Here is a 21430-nt window from a genome sequence, read left to right as displayed (position 1 = left end):
AAGAAGAGAGTCTTCCACCAGCGGACACTGCGCATCAGTACATTGTAGTAGCCAATCATTTGATCTGATTTGTCTACTCCAATCATTCCAGAATTGTATTCGTGAATTAGCAAAGGCTTTGGGATAGAAATTTGGGTCCAGGTACTTCCACTTCTTTGTCTTCTTTTTGCAGTGACTGTCTCGTTGGCTGTGTGCATCGTGCTCATCATGTTCACTATGCGTCGGTCTTTCCATTGAAGATAGAGAATTTCTTGGTCACGCAACCATCTAATTTCACCTCGTTGAGCTTTCTTTTCCCAGTGCGTGTCTTTCAATTCAACAGGGAATCCGCGGCGGTCTTTTCGCGTAGTGCCGCAAGCCAATGTTTTCCGATCGAGGAGGTGACTGAACAGGTGTGTCGAGGTGTAAAAATTATCCATAAAAATTTTGTAGCCCTGATCAAAGTGTTCTGCACACAGCTGGCAAACTACATCGAAAGCCAACCCGTGGGGCCCTGGCTGCTCGCGCTTGCCTGTGTATACAGCAAACTGTACTGTATACCCGGTGACCGGGTCTGCAAGAACCCAAAGCTTATAGCCCCACTTGGTCACTTTATCCTTGATGTACTGCCGTATCCCTGATCTCCCTTTCGACTTCACCATACGCTCATCCACAGAGAGGTCTCGATGAGGCTGAAATAGCTTTGCCGACACTTTATTCATGTGCTGCAGAAGCCACCACATGAAGCGAAGCTTTCCTTTTGACATCTGAGTTACATCGTCCAAGTCGGCGACATGTAGCATCGCAAGCAGTGCTATGAAGCGACGCCGCGGCATAATTCGTGGTGGCAGCAGACCACTATAGATGCTTCCCACATTCCAGTAAAGCTTGATTCGCGGTGCTTTCAAGATGCCCATGTAGATTATGAGGCCAATGAACTTTCTCATTTCACTTGTAGTGACCTCTTCCCAAGACCCATCGGGACGGGCATGAGTGGGCTTCTCCAAGATCTTCGTGTAGGCATATTTATTGGTGTTCTCGCAAACAGTCTGGATAACATCGGCCGAGAAAAAAAGGAAAAAGAAGTCCAGGGCGGTGAGGAATCTCTTTGTGGTGCTTCGGAGTGCCACACCCACATCTTCGGTCAGATGCACACCAGGTTCCCGCTTGGGAGAAAACTGAATACGCTTCTGCCGCAGGGACAGGACGTCGTTCCCGTAGGTTGTGGAAACCCTACCAAACACAGAAAAAAATTGAGAACATATAGTGATCCCGCGTAAATACTCAAGATCGGGCGGAAAGCGAAACTAAATACTCACCTTCGGACACTAGTTGACGGTCCAGGTGATTGCAACGCTGAATCACTCTCTGAACTGAAATCGGAGCTCGAGAATTCATCTTCGGACTCTTCGCTACTCGTTGTATCAGAAAAATCCGCAGTTGAAGCAGCTGAATCGCGCGACAGACGCTTCTTTCTTCGCGCGGCCTGACGTGATGTCGACGCCATGCTTCTCAATCTCCGCCGCCGCCGCGCCCAAGATTAAAATCTCTCCTACGTCGCCGCCTGCCGCGAGAGAGGCGAATTGCACAAAAACAACAACTAGAGATGTGGAACAACCCCACTAGATGGCGACACGGGTTCCACCGCGAAAATTTCGCGTTTGAGAGCGCGCGCAATTCGATCGTGCATTTTTGCACGATATCCGGACCGCGGTCCCGAAAGAGTTAAGAGAAAAATGAGACATCCACCCTATCGTAGCAAGTGCTGTAAAGGAAACCCATATGGGTTCCTCGAAAGAAAAGCTTTTCCTTCGAGGAAACCGTATGGGTTTCCTTTGTAGCAATTGCTACGATTGGATGAATGTCTCATTTTCCCCTTAATTAATTACTTCTCTCCACCTTGTGGGTTTCCGCAAAACTATCACGTCACACTCTTGCCTTTGCTTCGAGTTGTTGACAAATTTGACTTTGCCCTGCCATCTGCTAGCCGCCTGGTTAGCTCAGATGGTAGAGCAGCTGCCCTGGAAAGGCAGTGGTCCCGGGTTCGAGTTCCAGACCAGGATGAATTTTTCTTCAACTGCGAAGCTTTTCTTTCGAGGAACCCGTATGGGTTTCCTTTGTAGCAAGTGCTACGATTGGGTGGATGTCTCATTTTCCCCTTAATTAATTACTTCTCTCAACCTTATGAGTTTCCGCAGAACCATTACGTCAAACTCATGCTTCATCTAGTTGCAAATATTTGTTCCAGTATGTGTTTGTCCCAAGGCAACCAGCCTGAGCCTCAAATAGCAAGGCACTGCCCTTTGTTGAGGAGGCTTGTGGATACTTTCCAACATGACTATGATTGCTTCAAGGAAGTGGCTAAAGCATGTTGGCGACGTAGCTGGTTTGGATTCATGATAACACAGTGCTGCGTGTCTCCTGTCGCACTGCACTGTGTTAACATGCTTCAAGAACCTAGAAAGCACTGAAAATATGAAGAAACCACATGCTTGCTGCAAGGAGCTAGAACAAACAATCCATGTCCAACAGGCGCATGCTCAAATTTGTGAACTCACGGCTTTTCTGTAAAGCATCAGTACCATAGTGGCTAATATTTATGACACCAAATCTGCAGAATATTTTCTAGTGTGGTATAACTTGGAGAAGTTGGAAACTAGGAGCATGACCCATATTTTGTATATTTCAGATTTTTTTACTCACAGTAGTTCTAGTAAAAATCTAAAATAATTCATTTTATTCATGGTTTTCACATACTCTTTAAAATTTTATGTAAGACTTCTTTAAAAACTCTCTAAGCAATTCTTTTCTTGTTTATTTCCTCACAAACTACCAAAAATTAGTCTACAATTTCATGCAGCATGGTATATGTTGGGAATAGTATCGACATGTGTACTTGTTTATCTTTTTCGGGGACCGTTCTTCACCATTTAACAAATGCTATCACTTAGCGTGGAACATGTCCGCATGTATTGGAAGTTTTTCTAATGTTACTGATGTTTCTACCCATTGTGTATTGTCACCGAACTTTGTGTAATCTGATTGCAAGTGCGAAGTGAATTGTGTAGAATTTTCTGGAATACATGCGGGCACCAACGATTACTCTGGAACCTTCGATGACTCATGTATAAAAGCTGATGCACTTGACTGGCAGAGCACATTTGCGCTGACCGCTGACTGTGTTCGCCACTATTGTAGTTCTTTGAGCGTAGGCTGCTTTTGAGGGCATAGGTTCACCCAATGAAACACTACTTTCGTAATTTACAGTTTTGCTACATTGTTCATCGTCACTACAACGTGACAATATGTCTTGAAATAAAACCTTTTAACATAACAGCATCTAAATTCAGCCCATTCTAGGTGGTAAAGAAAGAGCTAATAGTTTGGGCCACGTAAGCTAGGACACCCTGTACACAAGTGCAGCTCATCACTCGAGGATATGGTTCCAAATCACATACACATATACATATACACATTTTCCTAGTGTTCACTGATATGCAGATCATTCAACTTCTCTACATCATGTGTGCCACAAATGTCGGCCCAGCACGCCACATGCAGGGCCCAGCAGCGGCGGCGGCAGCCGGGAGGTACCTGCTGGTGCAGCCGAACGAGGGTGCGCTCCGTGACCACCGAGCCTGACAGGATGTCCACCTCGGCGTTGACTCGCTGCCGGGAATGGCCACTGACCTTGGTACCCTCAGGAAGCTGCAGAGACAACAATAAACTTATGCACATGCTGTTGCGAAGGCCGGCTCGGCAATGATAACACCATCAGTAGGCGAACCAATGATGTTAGCATTATGAAACATCGTTCCAGCGCATAAATGAACAAGGATGAGAAGAGAAAGACAACACGAACGCCAGTTTCAATGATGTTGTCTTTGAGACGCTAGTGCATCTGATGTACTTGGTGATATGACTAGTTCTAGTCGTGCTCCTAAACCAAGTCTTTATCTCGCTTTATCTCACAGTGTGATAAGGCCCCTTCTTGCTCCTCTTACTTAGTCACAGGGGGCACAATAAAGTCTGGCCAAAAATGGATGTCAATCACTCTTTCTTTAAACCTAGTAAGATCAAATGAAACACAAAGGCTTGACAAATTAACTGCTGTTATTTAACTGCTGTTATTGAGTGCACTTTTGGCATGCTCATTGCTGAACTACTGGGACATGTTCATGGGAGTGGCACTAGTAAGGTACTGTTTCTCATATCAGGAAGAGGTCGAAAGGCTGGTGTGGAGTGATATTGGGGAGGAGCGAGCTACTGCAACACTCTTGGCTTGTCATGAATAATAGCATCATGCTGAAAAGAATGTGGCAACATTACCGTTGTTACAGTTGCTGCAGAATGAAACCCAGCAAATAGTCCATTGCCACATCGTCATGTGCACCTAAAAACAACCTAATTGTGTGAAAAGTGTCTAGCACATTCTGCTGGTTCATCGTCTTCTCTACATGGTTTTCGTCTCTGTCTTAATGTCATCTGTTTTGCACTCGCTGTTTATGATGGTATGGCAATGACGGCTTGCCATAATGGCTTTGTCAATCGTTTTCTTGTGTCTTCATCGCTGCTAATGAAGTTGTTGATACTGACATCATCTGGAAACAGTGTTGTTGGCAGCACTATGTGTGCCCCCATGTGTCTGTCAGCAATAGCAGCACTGACATGATCTGCATCTTTAGGCAAATCTTGTCTAGTAATGTCAGATCTGTACATGTGCCTTCTGGGTGGCACCATAATTTGCATGCGTGAAGCAGTTCTCAATTATAGTGGCAGTTCACGCTGCAGCCACCATCTCAAGCTCCGTAAATAAGCCCCCATCATTGGGATGCATTCCTTGGCAATGTCCATTATCTTCCTGCCTTTTCATGGTTCTGATGATAATGGCCATCTTGTCCTCAAGCATCAAGAACTTTAGCTTTTTGACTGGCGGAGATATTATGGCAGGCTAGCCACGTAAGGAGCAAGTTGCCGATCACTTTGGTTATGCTGAACACCAGAGAACAGTGGGGACAGCTTTAGCACCGGCCGAGTCGCAGAGTATTGTGTTGCATGTCATCATAGGTCTGTGAAGATGTGGCCGTGCCATTTGAAATGAGTGATGAACAGCAAACAAGATGCTAGCCATGGTCAGGCCATACTCACTTTATTTATTCGTTTAGTGACTCTAGGTTCAGCTAGTGTCTTCAAATAATGGCCTTTGCCATTCCTGCTTTCGTAGAACCTGTGCATTTAATACAAACTTAAGTGCTGTTTGGAAGTTATATTTTGTTTGAGTCTACAGTGGCTGGCTTGAGAACCCCAATTTAAATCACAGTTTTTCTCTCACTCTCTTAAGCACCTAGCATATTTCACCAGGACGTTTTTTTCTGTGTAATTATTGCACCCCCCCACTTTACATCGATTTTACATGAAAAAGAGGTGCTTGCATTATGTGAATGAATACAATATGAGTTGTTTTTTTGCTTTTCAGATACTTCTGCTTCTACAGTTATTTATCTCTTGTATGCAGAGGTGCTTAGTTCAAGGAAATCTTTCATGTCTCAATAATTCCTCTTGTCGTATTCGAATGCTGATTGCCATGTTATTGGTTGTTCACGAAACTTTTCTCAAATCTCTCATTATATTAAGGAAGTTTGTTGCGTGCGTAACATGGCCATGCACGTTTATATCTCCTTCCGTTTCTTTACCGTGGGTGCGCTTTAAAACCACGGCGCTGCAATTATGCTTCAGAAATTTTTTTCATTGTTTTTTCTCCTCCCTTAAGCTCGTTCTCTTAACTACTGCACACAGAAACAAAGCAACAGTGCTCGCATTCAATCCCGTAGATGAGATGGAAAAAACAAAATATATATATACATACACACACAGAGATCACCAGTCATAGGACTCATAGTACAGCCCCCTGTGCCATTCTCTTTCGAAAGGAGTCATATTAGAGTTATTACAATTAGGTAAAGGTATTTTGCTCTCGTGAGCAGCAATCCTTAAGATAGTTACTCGGGCTAGCTTCCCACGCTAAGCGTGCCGCACTCGCAGCGCACCTGCTTAAACTTTTCCTAGTCTCCAGAGTCGCTCGAGTCCGCTCGATTCAAACTACACAATGTCCGCGCATCCTTAGGCGATAGGAATGCACGTGATCTGCGCCTGGCTGGCTGAAAAAGGGGCTTTGTTCCAGCCACAGAGCTTCATGCCTCAGTAAGGTGCCTGGTGTAGTCTCGTGCGGATGCCATCCTCTCAGTGAGCACAGAGAATATCTTGCATTCCCTCATCTTTTAAGATGTTCCATACTTAAAAGCATTTCTCTCGCAAACCAGACTTAGTTCAAGGAAATTTTCCATATCTCAATAATTCCTCTTGTCGTATTCGAATGCTGATTGCCATGTTATCGGTTGTTAACGAAACTTTTTCTCAAATCTCTAACGTTATTAAAGAAGTTTATCGCGCGCATGTGCCTTCCAACTACTCGGACTCAGCAAAAATCGACCATATCAGACAACATCAGCCTCTTTCCACATAAGTACAAGGCCCTGGACAGGAGCTATGGCGCTTCAATGTAACTTGGAGCCTGACGGACCAACCGATTGAGCTATCTCTCAAAGCAACATCCAAGGCTCACGAGTTCAAATCCCCTTCTCTCTTCCTTATTTTTGTTTTCCTTCTTCTTTTTCTTCCCCGCTTTTTAATATTTCTTTTCTTTTAGTTTATCACTGCACCGGACCCCTCAAAAAAAAAAAAAAAAATCTCCTCTATTATGTATGGTCACACATACAGGTCACAAATACCAGGTTTCTCCAGTTGAGTGGCATCTGTGCGGTTTAACCGAGCTCAGATTGGTCCACCTTGACTGATCAAAGAAGGAACCACTGCAGGTTAAATGAGGCGTACTACTCCTGCGGTGGCGGTAGAGTATCCACCTCGCGTGCAAGAGGACCGTGGTTCGAATCCCGGTGCCGCGTAATTTTCCACTGGAAAAAAAAGACTGTTGAGGAAATTGCATAAACAGGCCTGGAGTGCAGCATAATCCCGGTGACCAGAACCGCTAACGCCCTCTCTCACCAGAGCAGGATTGGCCACCCTGGTACAGTACTTGGCCACAACCTCCTATACGAATACAACAATCAAACCCCGGCCCTCACTCCCCAGCAGCCGCAAAGCAACTGACCACGGCGGTGGTCAGACCTGTGATGCAGCAGAGGGTGCTAAGAATCCCTGGCTCTGGACAGGCCGCCATTGGAATTTGAACCTGGCAACGTTTAACGTTAGAACGTTATCTAGTGAGGCGAGTCTAGCAGTGTTATTGGAGGAATTAGAGGGTAGTAAATGGGATATAATAGGGCTCAGTGAGGTTAGGAGGACAAATGAAACATATACAGTGCTAAAAAGCGGGCACTACCTGTGCTACCGGGGCTTAGCGGAGAATCGAGAACTAGGAGTCGGATTCCTGATTAATAAGAATATAGCTGGTAACATCCACAAATTCTATAGCATTAACGAGAGAGTGACAGGTCTTGTTGTGAAACCTAATAAGAGGTACGAATTGAAGGTAGTACAGGTCTTCACCCCTACATCCAGTCATGATGACCAGGAAGTCGAAAGCTTTTGTGAAGACGTGGAATCGGCGATGGATAAAGACAAAACAAAATACACTATACTGATGGGCGAATTCAATGTCAGCGTAGGCAAGAAGCAGGCTGGAGACAAGTCAGTGGGGGAATATGGCATAGGCTCTAGGAATAGCAGGGCAGAGTTATTAGTAGAATTTGCAGAACAGAATAATATGCAAATAATGAATACCTTCTTCTGCAAGCGGGTTAGCCGAAAGTGGACGTGGAGGAGCACAAATGGCGAGACTAGAAATGAAATGGACTTAATACTCTGCGCTAACCCTGGCATCATACAAGATGTCGACGTGCTCAGCAAGGTGTGCTGCAGTGACCATGGGATGGTAAGAACTCGAGTTAGCCTAGACTTGAGGAGGGAATGGAAGAAACTGGTACCTCAGAAGCCAATCAATGAGTTAGCGGTAAGAGGGAAACCAGAGGAATTCCGGATCAAGCTACAGAACAGGTATTCGGCTTTAACTCAGGAAGAGGACCTTAGTATTGAAGCAATTAACGACAATCTTGTGGGAATCGTCAAGGAGTGCGCAATAGAAGTGGCTGGTAACTCCGTTCGACAGGATACCAGAAAGCTATCGCAGGAGACGAAAGATCTCATCAAGAAACGCCAATGTATAAAAGCCTCTAACCCTACAACTAGAATAGAACTGGCAGAACTTTCTAAGTTAATCAACAAGCGTAAGACAGCTGACATGAGGAACTATAATATGGATAGAATTGAACAGGCTCTCAGGAACGGAGGAAGCCTAAAAACAGTGAAGAAGAAACTAGGAAGAAAAAAAACTAGGAAGAAGAAAAAACTAGGAATAGGCAAGAACCAGTGTACAATATGGATGAGATAGTTCAAGTGGCTGAGGAGTTCTATAGAGATTTATACAGTACCAGTAGCACCCACGACGTTAATGTGAGAGAGAATAGTCTAGAGGAATTCGAAATCCCACAAGTAACGCCAGAAGAAGTAAAGAAAGCCTTGGGAGCTATGCAAAAGGGGAAGGCAGCTGGGGAGGATCAGGTAACAGCAGATTTGTTGAAGGATGGTGGGAACATTGTTATAGAAAGACTGGCCACCCTATATACACTATGCCTCATGACCTCGAGTGTGCCGGAATATTGGGAGAACGCTAACATAATTCTAATCCATAAGAAAGGGGACGCCAAAGACTTGAAAAAATTATAGACCGATCAGCTTACTGTCTGTTGCCTACAAAGTATTTACTAAAGTAATCACAAATAGAATCAGGAACACCTTAGACTTCTGTCAACCAAAGGGCCAGGCAGGATTTCGTAAAGGCTACTCAACAATAGACCATATTCACACTATCAATCAGGTGATAGAGAAATGTGCGGAATATAACCAACCCTTATATATAGCTTTCATTGATTACGAAAAAGCGCTTGATTCAGTCGAAACCTCAGCAGTCATGGATGCATTACGGAATCAGGGTGTAGATGAGCCATATGTAACAATATTGAAAGCTATCTATAGCGGCTCCACAGCCACCGTAGTCCTCCATAAATAAAGCAACAAAATCCCAATAAAGAAAGGCGTCAGGCAGGGAGATACGATCTATCCAACGCTATTCACAGTGCGTTTACAGGAGGTATTCAGGGACTTGGAGTATGTAGAATTGGGGATAAAAGTTGGTGGAGAATACCTTAGCAACTTGAGATTCGCTGATGATATTTCCTTGCTTAGTAACTCAGGAGACCAAATGCAATGCATGCTCACTGACCTGGAGAGGCAAAGCAGAAGGGTGGGTCTGAAAATTAATCTGCAGAAAACTAAAGTAATGTTTAACAGTCTCGGAAAAGAACAGCAGTTTACGATAGGTAGCGAGGCACTGGAAGTGGTAAGGGAACACATCTACTTAGGGCAGGTAGTGACCACGGATCCGGATCATGAGACTGAAATAACCAGAAGAATAAGAATAGGCTGGGGTGCATTTGGCAGGCATTCTGAAATCATGAACAGCAGGTTGCCACTATCCCTCAAGAGAAAAGTGTATAACAGCTGTCTTACCAGTACTGACGTATGCGGCAGAAACCTGGAGGCTTACGAAAAGAGTTCTGCTGAAATTGAGGACGACGCAACGAGCTATGGAAAGAAGAATGATGGGTGTGACATTAAGGGAAAAGAAAAGAGCAGATTGGGTGTGGGAACAAATGCGGGTTAATGACATCTTAGTTGAAATCAAGAAAAAGAAATGGGCATGGGCAGGACATGTAATGAGGAGGGAACAAAACCGATGGTCATTAAGGGTTACGGACTGAATACCAAGGGAAGGGAAGCGTAGCAGGGGGCGGCAGAAAGTTAGGTGGGCGAATGATATTAAGAAGTGTGCAGGACAACATGGCCACAATTAGTACATGACCGAGGTAGTTGGAGAAGTATGGGAGAGGCCTTTGGCCTGCAGTGGGCGTAACCAGGTCGATGATGATGATGATCAGTGAAAAAATGTGAAGCACAGTTTTGTACACACAGGAGATGATCTGCAAAACACCGCAGAAAAGCAGCACTTGATCAAAAGGCCACACTTTTGAGCATTGCTGCTGTATTTATAGCAGTGCTTTTTGTGTCTGCTAGTGCTAAAACTATGGATAATCAACTCGACTTCCAAGCTTGCCATTATGGCACACTCTCTCCGATTCATAGAGCTTTCAGCTTTCATACTGGATACTGCAGAAGGCAGTCGACGCAGTGCAGTCATATTTCAAAGAATGGGCCAATCTCCTCAGCCTCCAGAAAATAATGGGCTTCTTAGAAAGCTTGGCATTCTGAGAACTCTATTTCCAGCATGGTAGCACAGTCGGACTCTTATATGGCAAATGGTACCACTGCCAATATGTGGTACTACCAGATCTGCCACCATGTTTGGGTTCTCAGCAGTATAACTTGCTCCCTTGCATAGTGAGGAATGTTTTGTTACGTGATTCTACTTTTCTCTTTAATAACCTCACAGTGATTTTCTTTGTCTACGTGTCGAGCATGAAGTCGACGTCCATGAATATAGTCATAGCTGCGTTATTCCATCAATTTGGCAGCACCTGCAGGCCCACAACAAGGAAACGGTGCATTCTATTAGGAAAAAAAAAAAAAGAAAAGAGTAGACTCATGTTCTATATGATAAGACCGCAGTTTTGATTTTGCTTGAGGAACTGTTGTGAACAGATGGAGAAGGATAACTACATGCACAGGCCATGTAAAACGAGGTTCCATTAAAGGAGTTGCACAGAGCAACTGTAACCGGCAGATCCACTTTATTCCTGACAGTATGGTGCCGTGAAACCCGGGACGGAGATTGCCGTCTACATGACCGATCAATGACCAACTATGCTGTCAGTGTGGCATCATCTGAAGTGCCACTACCCGAGTCACTGCCACCGCAACTGAAGCCTTAGAAGAAATGAAACTGACGACTACCAACTTGCAAGTGCTCTCAAACGAACTCGATGGTAAAGACCACTGCCTCACTGAAATCAATGCCAAAGTCAACGATCTTGTGACTGACAATGATGAATACAAAGCTGAACCCACCGAGGTACTTTATTACCATGAGAAGATCTGTCACGCCATTTTCCAGGTTTGTTTTCATCTTCATACCTGCGCCAAGAATGGATCCCTACCAACTGTCGCCAGCCCTATGTGAGGATAGCAGGCAGTACATCCAGTCTGCAACCTGGTAAGCAGGTGAATGTCAGTGCAAACGCTAGACCACCGACAGGATGTGTACAACAACCAAAGCTCCAGATAGAGGCAAGGGTACAGCGCCAGTTCATCCTGAACAACGATAAGGTGATCGCTGAAGAAGAGATCACAAGAAGAAGAGATGAAAAGTTCCAGCTGCCCAAAAACTCCCCAAAACTGCCTAAAGTGGACTTGAAAAATCTTGCAGAGCTTGAGAAAGAAGCCACATAACAGTTCAATGATCTGCACGAAGCAGCCGACATCAAGGTTCCCGATAGAATGCACAAGCGGGAAGACATCCTGTACCTATGGACAATGTCTACATTATACATGGTCACATGCAAGCCACTGAGCCTAAACCAAGGAGATCAAATACAACATAGCGAACCAAATCGCTATCGCTCTTGCTCCTCTCATGACTGCCACAACAGTGTGGAGGCTGATGATCACTCACTAAGCAGCTTTTGAAACCACAGCCCCCAAGTACAACTTACCAACAGCGTCGAGGCCTTCCAAAGCATTCGTATTTGATGACAAAAGGTACTCCAGCTGCCTCAACAGCTGCCACAAGGATGGCTATGTTACCGGTAAAAAGGACTACCATTTGCGGCCTCATTCAGAATTCACGTTGCCACAGAGTGAGTGCTACTTCTCCACGGAGAGAAAGACAACCACAATCCAGTCATACGTGGCAGGGCTGATGTCTTCCACCAAAGGGCTCACACTCATTGACTGACCACACTGTTTCCCATCGAGTACACCTGGGAATCTGCCATTCAGAGATGCCCACCGACTCCACGTTCGATGACATTAGAGAAAGCTGACCGAAAGTGTACAATGGCATTATGAAACATCATTCCAGCGCACAATTGAACATGGACTAGAAGAGAAAGACAACACAAATGCCAGACTTCAACTAAATTTTATTCACGGAAAACAGACCTTTATGTACACTGGGGTAGGGGGGGAAGCGGGGGGGCACCATTAGTGCACCAGACCACACAGAAAAATTTTCTTTGGTACAGGCGACAATCATCACAGGCGTCGAAACCAAAAGAAAAAGTGAAAAGCATGCAGATAAAAGTGAAACGGTGAAAAAAGGTGATAAAACCTTTTTCCCCATCATTCAAGCACAATCTTGCTCACCTCACGACTTACCTAGCTGAATCGACACACACGTTTGCCCTGAGATATGCCGACGATTACTTTGTGGTGATGAATGCGACTGATGCCGAGGATAGAGGTAGTAGTATGATCAACATTTTCGATATTTTTGCTAGCAACGCCTTTGTAATGAAGTTCTCGCAAGAACAGCCGCAGGATGGTCGAATCCAGTACCACGATGCCTGTCTTATTTTTCAAGAAGCAAGCGTGTGTGCTGGCAGTACAAGCCACGGTCAAATAAACAAATTCTTAATTATCAATCGGCCCACTCCAAGCTCGTAAAAATAGCTATAGCAAAAAACTGCATCCGCTCTGCTCTATAGAAGTCCGGTCTGCTCTATAGAAGTCCTGCGAACATCAAGTTCACGAGAGCGTCGACGTTGAGCTAAGGCGTCTGGAGAAGGCTGGGTACCATGGAGAAATCATGGCCTCTGCGGTAGAGAGCCAAATTCGAGAGGTAAAAGCTGGTGGGAGGCGCACACCAGCCCATTCTTATTCTTCTGATTATTTCAGTCTCATGATCCGGATCCGTGGTCACTACCTGCCCTAAGTAGATGTAATGCCTTACCACTTCCAGTGCCTCGCTACCTATCGGAAACTGCTGTTCTCTTCCGAGACTGTTAAACATTGCTTTAGTTTTCTCCAGGTTAATTTTTACACCCCCCTTTCTGCTTTGCCTCTTTAGGTCAGTGAGCATGCATTGCAATTGGTCCCCTGAGTTACTAAGCAAGGCAATATCATCAGCGAATCACAAGTTACTAAGGTATTCTCCATTACCTCTTATCCCCAATTCTTCCCAATCCAGGTCTCTATATATCTCCTGTAAACATGCCGTGAATAGCATTGGAGAGGTCGCATCTCCCTGCCTGACGCCTTTGTTTATTGGGATTTTGTTGCTTTCTTTATGGAGGACTATGGTGGCTGTGGAGCTGCTATAGATGTCTTTCAGTATTTTTACATACGGCTCATCTACACCCTGATTCCGTAATGCCTCCATGACTGCTGAGGTTTCGGCTGAATCAAACGCTTTCTCGAAATCAATGAAAGCTATATATAAGGGTTGGTTATATTCCGCACATTTCTCTATCACCTGATTGATAGTGTGAATATGGTCTATTGTTGAGTATACTTTACGGAATCCTGCCTGGTCCTTTTGTTGACAGAAGTCTAAGGTGTTCCTGATTCTATTTGCGATTACCTTGGTAACTACTTTGTAGGCAACGGACAGTTAAGCTGATCGGTCTACAATTTTTCAAGTCCTTGGCATCCCCTTTCTTATGGATTAGGATCATGTTAGCGTTCTTCCAAGATTCCAGTACGCTCAAAGTCATGAGGCATTGCATATACAGGGTGGCCAGTTTTTCTAGAACAACCTGCCTACCATCCTTCAACAAATCTGCTGTTACCTGTTTCTCCACAGCTGCCTTCCCCCTTTGCATATCTCCCAAGGCTTTCCTTACTTCTTCTGGCGTTACTTGTGGGATTCCAAATTCCTCTAGACTATTTTCTCTTCCATTATCGTCGTGGGTGCCACTGGTACTGCATAAATCTCTATAGAACTCCTCAGCCACTTGAACTATCTCACCCATATTAGTAGTGATATTGCCGGCTTTGTCTCTTAACGCATACATCTGATTCTTGCCTATTCCTAGTTTCTTCTTCACTGCTTTTAGGCTTCCTCCGTTCCTTAGAGCATGTTCAATTCTGTCCATATTATACTTCCCTAAGTCAGCTGTCTTATGTTTGTTGATTAACTTTGAAAGTTCTGCCAGTTCTATTCTAGCTGTAGGGTTATAGTCTTTCATACATTGGTGTTTCTTGACGAGATTTTTCGTCTCCTGCAATAGCTTACTGGCATCCTGTCTAACGGAGTTACCACTGACTTCAATTGCACCCTCCTTAATGATGCCCATAAGAATGGCGTTCATTGGTTTAACTCTAAGGTCCTCTTCCTGCCGAAAATTTTCCTATCGTTTAGTTTATTACACTCTGGAAAAGATCGTGGAATAAAAAAGAACACGGTAAAGAATTTTTCCTTGTGTGGACGAAGCTTGACAGACGGTGCGTTCTTAAAGCCGAATAACTGTTCTGTAGCTTGATCTGGAACTCCTCTATCTTCCCTCTTACTGCTAACTCATTGATCGGCTTTTTATGTACCAGTTTCTTCCGCTCCCTCCTCAAATCTAGGCTAATTCAAGTTCTTACCGTCCTATGGTCACTGCAACGCACCTTGCCGAGCACGTCCACATCCTGCATGATGCCAGGGTTAGCGCAGAGTATAAAGTCTATTTCATTTCTAGTCTCACCATTCGGGCTCCTCCACGTCCACTTTTGGCTATCCCGCTTGCGGAAGAAGGTATTCATTATCCTCAAATTATTTTGTTCTGCTAATTCTACTACAGTGAAAGCTCGTTAATTCGAAGATTAATAAGTCGAATTTATGGATAATTCGAACTTTACGATTTGGTCTGGACAAGCTCCACAGAAGTCTATGCATAAAAAAGCCTGTTAATTCGAACGCGAGAAGGTTCCGCCACGGATAATTCGAACTACGCGCCATAGTGCTAGCAGCTTGGTGCCTGGCACACGGCCAGAGAAACGGGCATACTGCCTAGACACAATGCTGGGTTGCCTCTGGAATGGAGAGAACGGAGAGAGAAGGCAAAATCGGGAAAAATATAACCGGCGTGGTGTCGGCCAGAAGGCAGCGGCGGCTGCCTTCTCTCCTTTCTACGTTGACCTCCGAGACTTCTTGCCCGTCACGAATCTCGGGGGTTTGCAAATCTTCTTTGCTGACTATGTCGACGTGGACGAGGGTGCAGTGGTGTGTGGTGCGCTGAAAGATGGAGACACAATTTCTCAGTTCAGAAGCGCTGAACCTGTCGCTGCCAGTGACGACGAGGAAGAGGAAGACGAAGCGCCAGTGTGGCCCTCCGCTGTGGAGGTCATGGCTGGATTGAATGCTGCCCCTCTCTTCTTCAGTTTTGAAGAAGGCGAAGAGGAGGCCTTCCGCCCCATTCGCTCGTTAGAGCAAAAAGTGCTAGCTGTCGCCTTCAAGGAAAAAAGGCAGACTACAATCACGGACGTTTTCAAGCATTAAATTTCTGACATGCCCTACTGCTTCCAAATCGCAATGTACTGTTGTTCTCTTTCACTTTTGTTAGTTCGAACTTTCGTTAATTCGAACTAAAGCGGTTTCCCCTTGCGGTCCGAATTAACGAGCTTTTACTGTAATAACTCTCCCCTGCTATTCCTAGAGCCTATGCCATATTCCTCCACTGATTTGTCTCCAGCCTGCTTCTTGCCTACGCTGACATTGAAGTCGCCCATCAGCATAGTGTATTTTGTTTTGACTTTACCCATTGCCGATTCCAAGTCTTCATAGAAGCTTTCGACTTCCTGGTTATCATGACTGGATTTAGGGGCGTAGACCTGTACGACCTTCAATTTGTACCTCCTATTAAGTTTCACAACAAGACTTGCCACCCTCTTGTTAATGCTATAGAATTCCTGTATGTTACCAGCTATATCCTTATTAATCAGGAATCCAACGCCTAGTTCTCGTCTCTAGCACAGGACGTGCCCGCTTTTTAGCACTGTATATGTTTCTTTTGTCCTCGTAACTTCACTGAGCCCTTTATACCCCATTTACTGCCCTCTAATTCCTCCAATAGCACTGCTAGATTTGCCTCACTAGATAACGTTCTAGCATTAAACTTTGCCAGGTTCAGATTCTAATGGCGGCCTGTCCGGAACCAGGGATTCTTAGCACCCTCTGCTGCGTTGTAGGTCTGACCGCCGCCATGGTCAGTTGCTTCGCAGCTGCTGGGGACCGAGGGCCAGGATTTGATTGTTGTATTCATATAGGAGGTTGTGGCCAAGTACTTTACCAGGGCGGCCAATCCTGCTCTGGTGAAGGAGTGCGTTACCGATTCTGGTCACTGGGATCAGGCCGCACTCCAGGCCTGTTTATGCAATTTTCTCAACATGCGGATCTTTTTTTTTAAATATCCGGTGGAAAATTGCGTGGCACTGGGATTCAAACGACGGTCCTCTTGCACACGAGGTGGATGCTCTACCTCTACTCCACCGCTGCACCCTGCACCGCTGCACGCGATGAATGTGCTGCCTAGTAAATGAATCCAAGAAGAAGCCAGCCTGCAATATAAAACACACCGAAGCCCGTGTGGAATGTGACGATGTTGTGTATAGTATTCCTCTCGCCTGTGGGAAATGCTATATTGGCCAAACCGGGCGCTGTCTGAATGAGCGCCTGCTAGAGCATCGCAGGAATGCTAGTCCACTAAGTGGCGCTGGTCATTTAGCCGACCACATTTGCCGTTGCTCGCACAAGCCAGCATGCAAGGCGTTTTTCGAACGAACACGTGTGTTGCACAAATTCAGCAATCAGAAAAACTGGGAAATTGTTGAAGCCTTTTCTATCTTTCATGAAAACGATTAATACTGTGTCAGTGCTCCTTCTGTTGTGCTTGGGAAAAAAGAACTTGATTTATCTTAGGGCAAACGCGTGTGTCGATTCAGCTAGGTAAGGCAAGATTGTACTTGAGTGATGGGGAAAAAGGTTCTATCACCTTTTTTCCCCGTTTATTTTCCCCTTTTATTTTCATTCTTTTCACATTTTCTTTTGGTTTTGACGCCTATGATGATTGTCGCCTGTACCAAAGAAAGTTTTTTTGGGTGGTCCGGTGCACTAACAGCGCCCCCCCCTTATCTCCCTGCTTCCCCCTCCCCCTATGTACATAAATCCGTTTTCCGTAAATAAAATTTAGTTGAAGTCCGGCGTTTGTGTTTTCCTTCTCTCCTAGTCCGTGTTCAATTGTGCGCTGGAACGATGTTTCATAATGCCAATCACAACCAACTAGCCCAGCTGTCCATACTTAATGTAAAACAGCTCCGGTACTGTCATGATGTACCGCATACTACCGCACTGATCTACCAGCAGATGCCTTCGTGGCGCCTACATCGACAACCAGGACGACCTGCGCTTCATAAACAGGTCCAAGAAGTAAACGAAAAAAATTTATACGATGGCTCCTCCAGTTGCCTGCGTGCCATTGCATGATTTCAGGCCTTCTGTTCCAGCTTGGTGGTTCACCAGCAGCAACTGCCATCACCCCCACAGCTTGTGCATTAGGCTGTTGTTGACCCGGAATGTGGTGACTAAAAGGCTATGATTCGCGCCGATTCAACCACCACCAGCCAGAGAAATTTATACACAGGAAGGGGTTAAGCAAGTTTGTCCAGGATGATGAGAGTCGCAGGATGATGAGAGTCGCAGAAGTTTAGAAAATGACTAGACGCTGCCGTCTTCATTGACCATCTTGCTTGCGGGTGGCTCGTGAACAGAAGGAGAAATGTGCGATAACCACATGCACAGGCCAGGAAAAACTGAGTTTCAAATTAAATGAGTCGCACTGAGCAACTGTAACCGAGGGAAGCACAATGGCTACCATGCAGGAACCTCAGCTTGATCGTGCAAGAACTTTGTTATCACGATGAACAAATTTTTTCACGGATGTCATCATGACACTGTCACATAATCACGACTGAGGAAGAATAAATTGTTGAGGTTCTTGGTCTTGCATTGCTGGTAATCAGTGCAGCAAAAAGGCAATGCACATAGGAAGAGAGTGCCTGCCTTTGTCTTCTCTTCCTGTGTTCCTTGTCTTTTTTGTTGAGCTGATTTTTCTTATCAGAACTACTGAGGACTTCGAAATTTGGAGCAAATTGGATAAATCGGAATCTTCAATTTCTTTACATATTTATTGGATTAATCTGTACATGCCACTTATCACGCCATACTGTGGTGTGCCACCATATGCACAATAATCCTACCTTGGCCAGGATGACATCCATGTGGCGTTGCAGATGGCCCGAGCTGAGGCTGCTTGACACTTGCTGGATTTCCTGCATTGTTACAAGCCTCATTGTTACTCAAGGATGGCCACTGTGGCCACCACAATGCAATGCAATATTAACAACAAGGTATTGCTGTCAAGGTATGAAAGGGCACCTTCTTCTCGGATATGCTTTCATTCCCAATAGGTTCTCATGAAGGTTCAGCCTAGAATCCAAAATCTTTGCTACCTTCTTGAACTTAGCCCTGGAGATGATCTAGATGCCAAGGAACACGAGGTGTATGCATGAATGAAACATGGCACTATGCAACACACCTATGAAACACTCAGTCTTCAACATGGCATGGTCCAAAGACATTGCTGCATAAACAATGCTTTCCTGCCCATGTAAGGAAATGAAACCATTATTTTGAAACACAATGTGTTCCAACCATGTTTACAACTTCTCACATATCCTTTCGTCAGTGGGAGACTCACCTCTCTCTTTTGTCCTTCACTTGATCAAAGCAAACTCACAGGCACTCGTGCCAACACAATTCCCTCCAACATAGTCATCATCGAGGGGTATTACAAAGAACACACACAGGCTGTGCATTCCTCCTTGGAACTATGCTGAATGCAATGAAAAAAACAAATCAGTATGAAAATCCACAATATGCACACTGAAGTAATACAGTCAACTTTCATCAATTCAACCGACAGAATTGAAAAAAAAAAAACTGATTGAATTAAACAAGGGGCAGAAAAATACAAATGCTCAAATGCACCACTGGTTCATTTGGCAGTACAGTTAACCTCAATATAAAAAAAAAGAAATGTGAACTTTATTTCATTATATTGAAATTTCCCTGCATTCAAATTCTACCTTTTATGCAAAATACAGTCGGGAGCCGTTTCTCTTTTAAACAGAAGTAGCTGTAAAGATGTCCAAATAATCAGGCAATCTAAGAAAACAAATTTAGATACTAAAAGAGAAAGTAAATTCTGCTGAACTTGAGTGTCAGCAAGTACTTTAACGATTTATTTCATAATTCAGGAGTGTCCCCAACCAAAAAAATGGATTTGTTAGACCCCATGTTTTGGAACCCACTTGGCTGGTTCTTTACGGTTCAATGACAAATGGTGGCAGGGTGCAGCTTTTAAATGTCCTTTCCTCAAGTCAGTCAAGTCGTACAGACAAGGCAAAAGCAAAAGAAAAGGCTATTACAGTGGAACCCCAATTATACAAAATTCTTGGGGCCACGCGAAAATGTAGTATAATCCGACTAGCAAAAAAACTGCGTCATAATATGCAGTTTCATGCGACGGAGTTGCGAAGAGCTTCAATTTATATTATGGGCTAATGCTCTACAGGACTCAAAAATCAAATTCGCCAGGAATTTAAATGTGAATATAATACTGCAGTTGAATTAGGAAGGAACAGCGCCAACTAAGATGATCATGAGAGGGAGAACGGCACAGGACAAGGCGCTTGTCCTGTGTCATTCTCCCTCTCGTGATCGTCTTAGTTGGCACTGTTCTTTCTTAATTCAAGTACACACCATCTAGCCCAAATGAATGTTGTCCTAATACTGCAGTGCAGCTGCCAATCACACTTTATTGGATGAATTTAGCAATTCGTTCCCGTCAGCATGCCAAAACATTCTTTTTTTACCTAGACACTTTAAACAAAAGATCGCTGCTTTCTTATAAACTTTCTGTTAGGCACAGAGCAAAAGCTACCTTTTGAACATAGCAATGTCCGCAAGGAGGATTACCTGCTGCCTCTGAATGACGTTGATGCTATGCTACAGGCACGGCAGCATCTGTAGCCTCATCTGAGGTGTGAGCCCGAGGCAACGCCTCCTCACAAATCCTATCTCATACAACAACCCACACGAAATCAGAAACCCAATAATGGACACATCTTGGGTGCTCGTGTGTAGATACAAAGCTCTGAATTGCATGCACGAACAATAAGCATATCCGATATGATCTGCGTGCCTTCCGGTGCCTAGTCAATGATTCAATGTGTGCTTTCCACAAGCGCTGGATCCATGGCTTTAGCTTTACTGTCGCAAGACTCGACTTGTTGGAGCACACGGCCAACAGTACTGTTGGCGCTTGGCAAACATAATGACTTTACGTTTTTAGCGCACAAAAAGGGACGAGAGACAGAGGTACGACACGGACACAGCATTAACTTACAACAATTGTTTTATTCTATGAAGCAGTACACATATACATAGGTCTAACAGACAACAGGGTACACATGTGCATATGTACTGGTTTCTAATCAAATGAGACAGCAACGAGACATGTGTAATGGAAAGTTAAGATGATACCGAAGATGAAAAAGCGAACATGCACAGGCAAAAAATTTATTTTGTAAGGTCTCCTTAAGACCGCGAAACGTGGGTGACAGGATGAGCAGTTCACTTCACCGGAAATTGCGCGAGTGAAGCAGAAACGCGCAATAATACCGTATATCCATGATATCTCGCACAGACTGAAGAAGGTTGGCAATAACGCAAATGTAAGCGTCATCTTTCCAGCGCCAATCAAGATGTCCAACTAGGTCAGCTACTGTGGTTCTGAGAAGCCCAGTTGCCGGACAAATCACAAGGAAGGCTATGTTCTTTGTGAGAACAATATTGTGTATGAACTGCCCCTGTCATGCAGCAAAAAATACATCGGCCAAAGGGAAGGTGCGTAAATAATAGGTTGCATGAACACGCAAATAATGTGCGAACTGGAGGAGTGGCGCATCTGGCTTTTCACTGCAGAAAGCATGGGTGCAGTCCCTTTTATAATCAGTGCACTGTGATAGGAAGAAGCACAACGCAAACAACAAGTGAGATTATTGAAGCAGCGAATATCACTAGTTTGGGGAACGCTTGTGTTAGCGTGCCTTCAATCGGTCTTTCAAAAAAATAATTCAATTTTTTAAACGTGTGACAGAGGGTGGCTTGATGGAGATGGGCATTTTAATCTTGCAATTACAAAAAAAATGTTTTGCCTAAGCATGGTTGCTTTTTCATCTTTGATATCATAGTAACTTTCCATTACACATGTCTCATTGCTGTCTCATTTGATTAGAAACCAGTACATATGCGCAT

The 21430-nt window shown here is 44.5% G+C and overlaps 1 protein-coding gene across 20 annotated transcripts in view; it reads right to left on the bottom strand.

Annotated features, from left to right (window-relative positions):
* Positions 1-21430, bottom strand: part of LOC142558589 (G-protein coupled receptor-associated protein LMBRD2) — a 397689-nt gene that overhangs the window by 180893 nt on the left and 195366 nt on the right. For all 20 annotated transcript variants that reach the window (XR_012823027.1, XR_012823026.1, XR_012823030.1 and 17 more), the window contains 2 exons: positions 18310-18381; positions 3574-3687 (listed from right to left, as the gene is read on the bottom strand). Coding sequence is in view for 7 of the 20 variants with exons in the window: in XM_075670721.1 (XP_075526836.1) it covers positions 3574-3687; positions 18310-18381 (186 nt within the window). In the remaining 13 variants the exon portion in view is untranslated. The remainder of the gene's footprint in view (positions 1-3573; positions 3688-18309; positions 18382-21430) is intronic.

The sequence above is a fragment of the Dermacentor variabilis genome, chromosome 9, assembly GCF_050947875.1.
Source record: "Dermacentor variabilis isolate Ectoservices chromosome 9, ASM5094787v1, whole genome shotgun sequence".
Taxonomy (NCBI): domain Eukaryota; kingdom Metazoa; phylum Arthropoda; class Arachnida; order Ixodida; family Ixodidae; genus Dermacentor; species Dermacentor variabilis.
The sequence above is the reverse complement of the archived record's forward strand: the minus strand, read 5'-3'. Positions and strand labels throughout refer to the sequence as shown.